The 12,392-nt window shown below is 34.6% G+C and overlaps 1 protein-coding gene across 1 annotated transcript; it reads right to left on the bottom strand.

Annotated features, from left to right (window-relative positions):
- Window positions 1–9,580: 9,580 nt before the first annotated feature.
- Window positions 9,581–10,994, bottom strand: LOC142172040 (uncharacterized). Its single transcript, XM_075235797.1, has 3 exons — window positions 10,551–10,994; window positions 10,284–10,403; window positions 9,581–10,195 (listed from the first exon to the last, which is right to left on the bottom strand). Exons 1-3 carry the CDS (start codon window positions 10,992–10,994, stop codon window positions 9,581–9,583), a joined length of 1,179 nt encoding a protein of 392 aa, XP_075091898.1.
- Window positions 10,995–12,392: the final 1,398 nt, after the last annotated feature.

Raw genomic sequence — 12,392 nt, 5'->3', positions numbered from 1 at the left:
GGCAGTCCAGTTGTACGCACATGTATTCACATGTATTCGCGCTACTGTATTCATGAATACAACAATAAAAAATGCCTAAAAAATCAGAGTAGTCCAGTTGTACGTGCATGTATTCACTTGTATTCGCGCCATGTATTCATGAATACAACAGCAAAAAAGGCCTAAAATTAGGGCAGTCCAGCTGTACGCGCATGTATTCACATGTATTCGCGCTGTTGTATTCATGAATACAGCAGTAAAAAGCACCTAAAATCAGGGCAGTCCAGCTGTACGCGCATGTATTCACATGTATTCGCGCCATGTATTCATGAATACAACAGCAAAAAGCGCCTAAAATCAGGGCAGTCCAGCTGTACGGGTATGTATTCACATGTATTCGCGCTGCTGTATTCATGAATACAGCAGTAAAAAGAGCCTAAAATCAGGGCAGTCCAACTGTATGCATATGTATTCACATGTATTCGCGTCATGTATTCATGAATACAGTAACGACAATCACCATAAAAATTAGTATGTTCACCTGTAGAGAGAGGAAAGACATAAATAGCGTATTTCATGCCTTATTTCATGCCTCAATGGTAGTATATACCATAAATACTTATTTTGCTATAAAATATAAAAGATAGCTATAGAAAATAATATTTTAAAATAATTTTAATTTATAATAAATAGGGTGTATACCTTTGCTATAGGAGTTAAAATTTCCTTCATTAAACTCGAGTTTGGGCTAGCCCAGCAAAAGAAATATTTCTTATTAGGAAAAGAATTGAACCAGCAAAAGAACCTTTCTATTTTTAAAAAATATCTAGAAGAATTAACCCAAATAGCCGCACACCCAATCGTTTAAACAGAAAATGTCGGTGGAGATATAATATATGAATAATTTATGTATTATATGTGTATAATCAATGTATAATCTATGTATACGGCTAAAAAAATAAATAATAAATATAACCGATTATTTGTGTAAAGATCCCTTTTAACTACAATATATAGAAATTTCAACTGTGTGGGATAATACTGGATATGTTATTGTTGTTGTATATAGAAAACCCAATATATAGAAAGTGAAAAAAGCCCTTTAGAACATTAGAGTAAAAAAAGTCTGATTACGCGTTTGTTTCAAAAACTGGTCAAAATGCTTTTGGAGAAATATTTGTTCAACCAAAAACTATCAAATAAAAGCTTTCAGTTTTTGCAAAACCTGAAAACTATTCCACATGTGCTTTTATATTCAAAAAGGTGAAAAACATTTCTCTAATTGTGTTTGGTTGAAAACTTTCAAAAAAGAAAATAAAAAGTTTCAAAGCAAATGCCAGTAAGCTCCCAAATTATAAATGCACAAAATCAAACAAGTACAAGAAGATAGCTATAAATTGGATACGTGTCGAGGCCCCAATAGAGTTAGAAAATGGGAGAGAAATAGACAAAAATGAAGCAAAAGGATAATGAGGGAGACATGGAAAAGAAAAAAAAGGTAGGTAGTAACATGGGGTTATTGTAATTAGGGAGACAACAGCTTTTAAAAGGTCTATTCTAATTCTAAGTAGAGAATGAGATAGCTCCATTTAATAAACCATCTTCTTATTCCTACCTTAGTGGTGTCTATTCCCCCAAAATTTTGTTTCCAATACTCTCTTTGATCTTATCTATCTCTTATGTCATTTTGGAAAAATTCATGAGAGGTTTCTCCTCTTTTCACGTACTCCTATTTTATATGCTTTTTGTGACCTTTTTCTTGTGGATTTGTAACTCTATTGTCACTCCAAATTTGTGATACTTCAATTGTTTGGTCAACTAGGAAGGTGGTGATGCAAAAGTAAGATCATGTCAAGTATAGTATGCCTTTTTTCTTTTAAAAAAATATAAATAACTTGGATTCATTTTGATTGAATTGACGAAAATTGGATAAGTCCAAGGTGATACCAACTTAGGATATAGTTCGTCCGTTAAGCTTTCATTTGCTTTACTGCGTTGAATTATCTTTAACTTTGTTATAAGATTCTCTTTAATTGTCTTTTTTTTTCAACAATGAAATCTCCACTCTAGTAGAGACAAATCCAGTATTTAACCTTAATATATTCAAAATTCTAATTTTTTTGGAAATAAGGATTTCAAATTGATATTTGTGCTAGTTCTTAAGGTTGTTTTCACACACACACACACACACATATATATATATATATATATATATATATATATATATATATACACACACACACACACATAGTTCAGTTGAACCCACCTGCAATGCTTTAAATCTGTATATGATCCTTAGAGTATGTAAAAGTAGTATAATATATAGAGAGAGAGAAAAAAAAAAATTATCTAGTTCCTTCGGCAAATCTAGTTATCTGTTTATATCTCGTGTTTGAATAAATCACATCAAATTCCTTTGACATTAATGGCTGACAATACTTTCCACAAATTTTATAAACTGAAGCAACCTAGCTAGTAACGGTATAATTGAGTTTCAGCTGTAGATCATAATGATAAAGGATTTAATCCCATGATATTTTTGAGATACATCGATAGCTTTAATTAATTTCCATCGATCACTTGTCAATGTTTGAGATCACAATAATTTGGACGTAGCTAGCAAATGTTGACTTCATCAACAAGGACTGTTAGGATAACAATGACTCTTCTAAAACTATAGGTATTGATGTGATACACTTGGAAAAATAAAGCCATTATATTGCTACACAACCATGCTATTGTTCTTTGTCCTAAAGTTAGTAGGGTGAACAAGTCTCAATTCACATGCTACGACAATATAAATGTTCTTTTTTCGTCCCATGAAAAAATTTACAACTAAAGTTTCATTGGTTCTTTTCCTCCTTCATTCATTTGGAGAGAGACACATAACCTATAGTTAGTGAGAAGAATTGTTAATTAGGTGTGTGTGGGAACTTAACTTCTTTTTTTAAAAAAAAATTTCTCCTAAATTAGGAGAATTTATAATGTTTTCACACTTTTCCTCAAGCGTAACTCGAACTCAGGACCTAACGGTCGTAGGTTGATGTGCTTTACCAATTTAGCAAGCCTCACTTGTTCAGCTAACTTTTTAGCATATGGGGAAAATCTCAATCTTAATCATTGTTTAGAAATTTATTAATTGATGAAAAAAAGAGTTAGATAACAGACAGAAGGTTGGATGCATGTGCTTGCAATGTTCAAACCCTTTTTGCAACAATGAGTAACTCAACTAGAGAGTTATTCACATGAATGCTTTGTCAATATGCCACTATTCCATTCATTAGAAAGGACACTTTCCTAATATATTAATCCTATTCCATACTACACTATATACTAATTCAAGAGCCATAGCCGCAAAACAAAAAAAGAAGGAAAATTTTAGAGCTATCACAATGCTCCAATTCAAGAGAGCTTAAGGTATATACACAATAATAATAAGTATAGTTTTTTTTTTATAGTCACTGTAATTTAACTGATTATACTCTATTTTTAGGTGGTTATATTGAGCTTGCTATTGATAAGGAATTATACATTTTGTACGTCAACTTAGCGTGATAGTGCAAAAAAGATTACACTATCTAAGCATATAATAAAAACGAATTCAAAATTAGGAAGCCCTTTGTTCTGCGAGAAATGGCATTCTCCCCTTTTTTCTAATAAGCTAAATGTGCAGTAAAAGTGGACTTTATATGATGTACTTTAGACTTTAAATTATTGGAACCCCTTGGATTCGGATTGGTTTAGAAAGAGTTGGTTCTACATATAAGCGAAGGGACACAAACTCAAACTCAATCTCATTAATCAATTAAATCGGACCTATTAATCATACCAGCAAAGGGACATAGTTTTACTCCACAAATTTTCTTAAAATACTAACCATGTCGAAAATGGTTACTTGCTGGTCCGCCGTGAGTATATTAAAAGTTGGGCAGAATAGTTCCGAACCCCTCTTAACTTGATAACTTTTATTTTGTTCCTCTTAAATTTCACGTGATCTTTGATACCTCTGAACTTGACAATTTCACTTCGCGACCCCCCTTATTCATTTTAGTTCTTAGAGATGATGAAGCTCATAACTGCATTTAACCCTGTGAAAGTAGTTTAGCCCCAATCATGGTTAATATATGACATAGTTTGATGTTGAATTCATTTAAAGACAAATTGGCGACTCAAATCTTTTTAATTTATTTCTTAGAAAAAAGAAAAACAAAGGATCGGAGTACTTTTTTGTTACGGTGTTATAGTACAAATTTTGATAATTTGATCACGAGTACAATCATCTCACCCTTTAATATGTGTTGAAAATTTGATTTTTGAAAAGAGACTGGAATTGTTTTTACTTCTTTTTGATCCCTATGATTGAAAATGAACATGTATTTCCATTTCTATGCTACTCTCTACCCCTAGCTTTTGTTTTAGAAAGCAAAATAAGCAGCTACACTTGTTTTTGTTTAAGAGAAAAAAAATAAATAACCATGATGCTATTTTTCTAAAACTGTTCTTTCATCATTTACAAAATTAATTTTAACCAAAATCAAATCCAGACACACACATATTGCTTATCGGAAAGTAAAGTCGAACCAATCAAACTTTTTAATGATCCAAGTGCTACAATTAACAACCATAGAAAAAGCAAACTTCTAAGGGGCAAGTAAATAAAGAATTAATTTAGATTGTCTAAGGTTGTGTCAATTGATTAGGTGGTGGTATAGAAAAAGTTAAATTCCTCCGCATCACATAGATAAGCACCCCTTTACTTTATGTATTAGGTACGTCTATATTCAATGCAATTTAATTAATTTGTGTAATACAAGTTAACTAGGTCGTCTATAATTAAATTCTAGTCATAATTTAAACTCCTACTACATATTGTGACAACATTCACGGAGGTAGATTTAGTACTATGGCTGGCATGTGGGCCGGGTCGGGTCTAAGTGGATTTCGTGTGCCGATTTTAAGTAGGTCCGGTCCCAATTTAAACGGGTTTCGGGGACCCGAGCTTTTTGTATGAATCGGCTCGGGACCGGGCTCACGTACTAATGGTCCTGGTCTAAGTGAGCCGGTCCCGGTCCTAAGTGGAGCCAAGTGATACTTTCTATTTTTTTAAAAAAATTTATAGAAGTTAGAGAAAAAAAATGGTAATAAAAATATCTAAGTCAATTCCTTGTAAATTATATTATAGAATTGTGACCTAAATTTTTTAATTCAAATTTAAAGACAAAAATATTGTAAAGAGATATTCAAAGCAATGTGTTATAATTTTATTATAGTATTAAAAAAATATAACAATATCTTTCTTAGTCTTCCTCCCCTCTATGGAATGAGCACGACAAGGTGCTAATACCACCATTGAGAATAAAAAGAAACTAATCAAGATGTGCCAAAATACAAGTTAATATTAATTTTTGTTCATACAAGTTATATGGTATCTCTTACAAATTTCATAAATCCTTCAAGGTCCGGAGAAATTTCCGTTGGTGGTGGCGGAAAAGAAGCTTGGTCATCACCGCTTCCGGGAGAAGCAGTATCCTCTGCAAGTTCAGCTAGCATTTCTTCGTAAGCTTCGTCTACCTCTGGTTGTGATTCAGCAAGTCCAAAATTTCTTTTTTCCGAACGGATCCAATCTCTGAAAAGTACTGATTTTTTCAAGCTCTCCCTCATAGACGCTCTATAATCACCGAGTTGAAGTCTTGCTTGACAGAAAGCGCTCTCTGATGCCACTGTTGAAGCTTGAATAGTTAAAATGTCTCGGGCCATCCTTGAAAGAATCGGAAAGTATTTTTCTTTGTCCTTCCACCATTCCAAAATATTAAAGGAGCCGTCGGGATTCACTTCCTCAATTCCCTGTGATAAATAAACTTCAAGCTCATTTAGTTGTGAAAAATCACTGGTACTAGAACCTTGAGAACCCTTGAACCCTGCTCATGCATTAAGTGCTCTTACTCCCGCAGTTCTTCTAGATGATTGAGAACTAGAAGAAGAAGGAGTTAGAACATTTGGTCTAGCATGATCTAATGCAACTTGATAAGCATTATAAATAGTTTGAACATTTATTTTAATTTAAGCTATTGCGTCCGAAAGTTTAGACAACTCCTCATCTTCAAGTGTTCAACCATTATAAACAGTTTCATACTAAAATTGAGGACCTCCTAATTTCATAGTAGGATTTAACAAGGCAGCAACACCATAAATAGGGGGAATAAGAAAAAAATATTTTTAAAACTTTTTTCTCATAGAATCAATAGCAAGTTGATAAATTTCTCCACCCTCTGAAAAATGATCAAACAAATTTGCAAGTTCTGCAATATAAACTAAACACTTAGAAATAGTAGGATAATATTGCCCAGAAAATTTATTTGTAGCAATATAAAATTTTTCTAAAAAATCTACAAGTATTTTAACATTAGCCCAATCCGCATTTGTAAGGTGCTTATCATCATCACTTACATGAGCATTAAACGTTGAGTTTATTGGGTTTCTATATTCATATGCAACAACTAAACTTTCATACATGTAATTCCATCTAGCTAGACAAGGTATATGAACCTTTCTTTCTCTTAGGCTAAATTCATCGCATCTTTTAAAATATTCTCTAAGTCGACTTCTACAGTTTGAATAAAAAACCCAGTTAAAAGCCATTTTAACCTTTTCAATTTTAACATTTAAAATTCTCATACCATCACCCACAATTAAATGGTAAATATGATAAATACATCTAACATGAAAAATATTATTAAATGCAGGACTTAGTATAGTGGTAAGTAAGGCTACAACATTTGTGTTACTGGTAGCATTATCCATTGAAACTGATATTATTTTATCACTAATGCAAAAATATCTACAAATATCCTTAACCGTGCTAGAAATAAACTGTCATGTGTGACATGAATTAATTATTCTATAAGCAATAATGCGCTTTTGCATTATCCAATCCTCATCAATCCAATGACTGGTAACAGTAAGGTAATTACAGTCATTACCACTTCTACCAATATCAGTTGTAATAGCAACACGATAATTTATATGAGTAAATAAATAGCGCAAATATTGTTCATATTCATGTTTATATTTATAAATATCGCTCTTTACGGTTATACGAGGAAAACCCTTATAAGTAGGATTAAAAACTTTTCTAATATAATGCATAAAGTGAGGGTTAGAAGGAAAACTATAGGGTAAGCACATAACAATAAGTATTTTTGATAATTCTTCCCGATCTTTTTTTAGATCATAATATAAAATACCACCGGTAACAGTGTTAATTTCCGATTAAAATTGATTTGACCCGGTACTAAGGTCAGCCTGACTAGGTACACTTGTCCCCTCAACCAAAGCTTTCATACGAAAATATCTAACTTTATCTTGAGGGTGTAGCAATATGTGTCTAGTCAAACTCCCCCCTCCCCCTCCCCGACCTCCAACATATTTAAAAGCTAACTCTTTGCCACAAATTTTACACTTAGCCCTATTTTTTTTCTCTTAGTTGAGTATAAAATGGTCAAACAACAGATGTTTCTGTCCATTTAGAAGGTTGTCTAGAAAAAGTAAGGGCAACAACATGAGGGTCAGACGGGGCATCATTTGGATTATTATTAGCTGGGTTAACTTTAGGAGCAGGACTAGTGGGTGTATCGTCTTCCGGGTGCGTTTCATCAAAATCTATTTCTTCATTATCATTTTCATCAATAGTTGGATTACCATAAAGAGCATTCATATATTCATGGTTTAATTGTTCACCGGGTGCAATATTATGGCAAAATTGACTCTCGGTAAATTGTAATAAACTATCATCGCTATCAAGAGTAGTAGGTGTAGGACGGGTAACAGGTTTGGGTCGGGGAGCCGGAGGAAGTGGAGGAGGAACAGATTGGCCACTAGATTCACCACTCTTGGATTTTTCCTTATTTTTACTAAATATTTTTTTAAGGAATAAGCCATCTTAATTAATCAAGCAATATAAAGTAAATAAAAGAAACGAAACTATAATATTAAAACTTAAGAGTTGGAACGAGTTTACCGAATTGACGAACAACTTGTTAAAAATTAATTATCGTTGAAGATTTGAAGACTTCAATTCACCAGCTTCATAATTTTTCACAAATTGTAACAATAAAGTAAGCAATTATAAAAGAAAATTAGAGAGAGATTGATGATTGTTTGAGAAAAATAAAAGAATGAGGGGGTATATATAGTTGAAAATAGGAAAAAAGTATAATTATAAAAAGTTTGGGGTTAAAATAAAGTTAGGGAGGTTAAATGGCTATTTTGTAAATAGCCAACGGCTATTTTGGCAGAGGAAACGAGCAGATTTTTTTTTTTTTTTTAAATTATGGCCGTTGGGACCGTTTAGGCCCGCTAGGACCGGTCCGGTCCCGGTCGCAAATGGTCCGGTCTCGCGGGCCTCAAGATAAGGACCGACCCACTTGCCAGGCCCACCTCCCCCGGTCTTAAACGATTCAGCCCGTTTAGGCCCACTACCCACATGGACCGCGATCCTGGACTGATCTCGGTCCTGGACCGGCTCACTTGCCAGCCTTATTTAGTACTCGTTTGTCCATGTAAATTTTTGTTCTTATTTTGAAATTAATCTTCAAACTATTACTTGGTTCTAAATTACATTGAATTTTTGAAAATGTTTTTGAAGATGAGCTTCAAATTTGAAAAGGTGGCACTTTTTCAAGTAAAAAGCTATTATTTTCACTCATAAAATTATAATATTTTTTAAAGTGAAATACATATCCAAACATAATTTTAAATTTCAAATATCTTTTTTTAACTTAACTCCAAGCATAAAAATAAACTACAATTGTTGTTTCATGGTTGTAAAGGGTGAAGCAGAAGAACGTGATGGATTAAGGGTACAACTGTCTATGATGGCTATATCTATTCAAAATCGATTAATTAAGATGACAAGTTTACTAATACGTACTTGATTTTGTTTATGTTTTTTGTCTTCTTACGTTGAAATTCTTGTTTTAATTATTAAGTAATATTTTGAAAGAAAATTATAGAGATTCGAGATCATTAGCTGTTTTCCTCAGCTGAATTCATGCCTCATTAAACTCTCTTAATTAGTGTATGATTTATTCTTTGTTACATCCTCGACTCGTGCGGCTTAAGGAGGAAATCACGTGATTCCCTCACGTGCGCTCATCCTCGGCCAGCCCAAACTATGTCGGCAAACCCAGCTGTTAGTTTTAATTAATTCTGCACCAACTTTAATTTTATTTAATTTGATACAATTATTCTTTTAAATCGAAGTTAAGTGAAGCTTGAATATATTAAGAACACTTAATTTTGTAATTCTTAAATGGAGAACTGCGGGAATATGTATAATTCATAGGATACTACAATTGACGAAGTACATGTTTATAAAAAACAAAATGGATTGCCATGTGTTCTTATTTTAATTTTTACCTGTTAAAATAAAAGTACTTTTTTTTAACTAACTAAAACTTTTATTAACGAGTGGAAAGAGCTGCTACATTTGGGAAAGGGGGGCATTCACCTGACCCTTTCGTATCCTTTGTGAGCTTGGTGCACATGCTCTATTGCTAGTTACTACAAAGAAAATACATAGACTATTATCTAGCAGCACACCTTAAGGTGGTTCAAAATATATCTTTGAAGTTTTCCTTTGTCTGATTCGGAAGGACGCCATTTCCCATCTATCCAGCTGGTGCAACCCTCTGATTTGTCTCGGCAATCCAGTAATGGCCTGCTTGTGGAGATGGCTTATTGATGCTAGTTTGTCTGCGACTTTATTCGCTTCTCTGTAGCAATGTTTTACTGCTGCTCCTTTTTCACTTACAATCTGCTTGATTTTATCCACAATTTGCAGCAGCCTCCATGGTGTGCTTGATTCTTCATTGATCGCAGAAACTAACACCTTTGAATCCGCTTCCACTATTATTTTATCCAATCCTCTCGATATATAATGTTGTAGTCCCAAGAGCATGGCATGCCCTTCTGCCCAATTGCTCGTCCCTTGACCTAAGTATACTGAGTACACCATGACAAGTGTTCCATTGCATTCTCTAATTACTCTACTAGCTCCACAAGCCCCTTCCACGCAACTTCCATCACTGTTAAACTTGTAGTAAAAAGGAGGAGGTCTAGACCACTTCACCACTTTGTATATTCTATGAGTAATAGGTTGGTTAACAATTCTTTGGAGCTTTTCCCATGTTGTTTCCATCTGTAACTGTCCGAATTTCTGTTAAACCAAACATGAGAAATTGAAAGAGATCATAGCCATAGATCTTGGGATAGAAGGGAGCTCAGAGCCGTACTTTCTGGCACACCTTGACCTCCACAATTTTCACAAAATTATTTGCGGCAATAACTTGGCTATAAAAGAAGCTACTATATTCAAAACTCTGAGGTTCCACCAGGAGTGAAGTAGTTGTAACAAGTGAGTATCCCTGCAAGAAATACCAAATGGAGCACAAAAAATTAGACCATATTGTTTTTGCAAAAGTTCCTGAGCAGAATAAATGTTCGATCGTTTCAGGGGTTGCTGATCTGCAACAGTAACATCTTGTCACTAAAGAAATACCCATCCCGGATACTCTCTCACCCGTAGATAGTCTATCATGAATTGCTCTCCATGTGAGAAAGGCCATTTTAAAAGGGACTGACTTATGCCAAATCCTAGTATCCGTAGTAGAAGGTCCCCTTCTCTGTCTAAATATGTTCCATGCTGATGATGTCGTGAAGGTTCCTCTCCTATCTGGTACCCATATTGGTTTGTCCAGCTTGTCAGGACATAGGGCCAAATCCATATTTTGCACGATATTCTTTAAGAATTCTGGCCAAGTCAATCCAGTGTTGTTCTCATTCCATTCACCATTTACGAAGACGTCCCTCAATTTTATGTCTTTGGGTCTCGCTTCATCTCCCAGATACTTGCAAAGTGGTCCTAGTGAAGTCCAATTATCATACCAGAACGATACTTCACCATTTTCCACTAACCATATCATGTGCTCCTCTACTTTATGTTTGATCTTACACATCTGTTTTCAACTATGTAATGTCACTGTGCTAGGTTTTTTGGCTACAGGGTGGTACCTACTGCAGTATTTGGCTAGCATAAAGTCCCTCCACAGAGAGTTGCCCGTTCTTAGATTCCACCATATCTTGGATGAGAGTGCTTTACATATATCTTGTAAGCTCCTGAAATTCGCACCCCCATCCGCATATGGATAACATAAATTAGACCATGAAGCCTAGTGGTGTCTAACTGTGCCATTTGTAGAACTCCAAAGAAATTTTGCCAGTAGTTTCTCTATTGAACAAGAACACCCTTAGAAGGTTGTAAGGCTGATATTAGGTGTATAGGGAGGGCAAGAAGAATATGTCTGATCAAAGTAGCTTTACCCCTGGAGACAATAACCTAGAGTGCCAGCCTCTTATCCTGCTAGTTACTTTAGTGATCATCTCTGAGTAATATGCAATCCGTTGCCTTCCAACAAACAAAGGGCAACCTAAGTATCTGATTGGAAAGTTTTGTTGTTGCATTCCCGTCCATCGCGCAATCCTGTTGCCCACACTGTCTGAAGTACCAGTTGTCATTAAGAAACAACTCTTAGTCTTGTTTACTAACTGACCGGATGCAACTTGATAGGCCGCCATGGTATTCATCACTAGCTTGATTGTTCTCTTTCTTCCACTACAAAAAAGAATAAGATCATCTGCAAATGCAAGGTGATTTATTTGAGCCCCCCTTTTAGACATAGAGAAACCAGTGAAGTCTCTATTGTTGTGTAGGTTGTTCAGCATAATAGATAAGAATTCAGCACATATAACAAAATAAAGAAGGTGAGATGGGATCTCCCTGTCGTAGCCCATTCTCTGATTTGAAAAAACAGTGTCGCTGACCATTCACAATAATAGAGTACCAGTTACATGAGATATGCCTTCGAATCAAATCTACCCATTTCTCTGAGAAGCCTAACTTCTTCATCACATGATAAAGATACGACCAGGATACTCTATCATATGCCTTGGCCATATCTAATTTCATGACTATATTACTCAATTTCTTTGATTTTGGGAATTCATTTATGATCTCATTGGCTAGCATTATGTTCTCTGAAATCAGTCTCCCCTTGATAAAGCCTAACTGGTTTCCTGAGATGATCTTGGGCAATATTTGAGCCAACCTAGCATTCAGTACCTTGGATATTATCTTACTTGACATATTGCATAAACTAATTGGTCTGAGCTCTGACAATTTCTGTGGGAACTCTACCTTTGGCATCATGACCAGACAAGTGTGAGAGAAGAATCTAGGAATGGTGGCACCTTCGAAGAAGGCCAAAAATGCATTGTGTACATCATCAATAATAATAGTCCAACATTTTTGAAAAAATAGAGCATTTAGCCTATCTGGACCTGGGGCACTAGTCGGA

The sequence above is a fragment of the Nicotiana tabacum genome, chromosome 17 (genome assembly GCF_000715075.1).
Source record: "Nicotiana tabacum cultivar K326 chromosome 17, ASM71507v2, whole genome shotgun sequence".
NCBI classification, from domain to species: Eukaryota; Viridiplantae; Streptophyta; class Magnoliopsida; order Solanales; family Solanaceae; genus Nicotiana; species Nicotiana tabacum.
The sequence above is the reverse complement of the archived record's forward strand: the minus strand, read 5'-3'. Positions and strand labels throughout refer to the sequence as shown.

Coding starts and splice junctions, on each gene's coding strand:
- LOC142172040 (XM_075235797.1), bottom strand. CDS start 10,994: ATGTGTAAGATCAAACATAAAGTAGAGGAGCACATGATATGGTTAGTG. Junction 10,404..10,550: donor GACTATCTACGGGTGAGAGA/GTATCCGGGATG, acceptor TATTTCTTGCAG/GGATACTCACTTGTTACAAC. Junction 10,196..10,283: donor TGAAAATTGTGGAGGTCAAG/GTGTGCCAGAAA, acceptor TTGGTTTAACAG/AAATTCGGACAGTTACAGAT.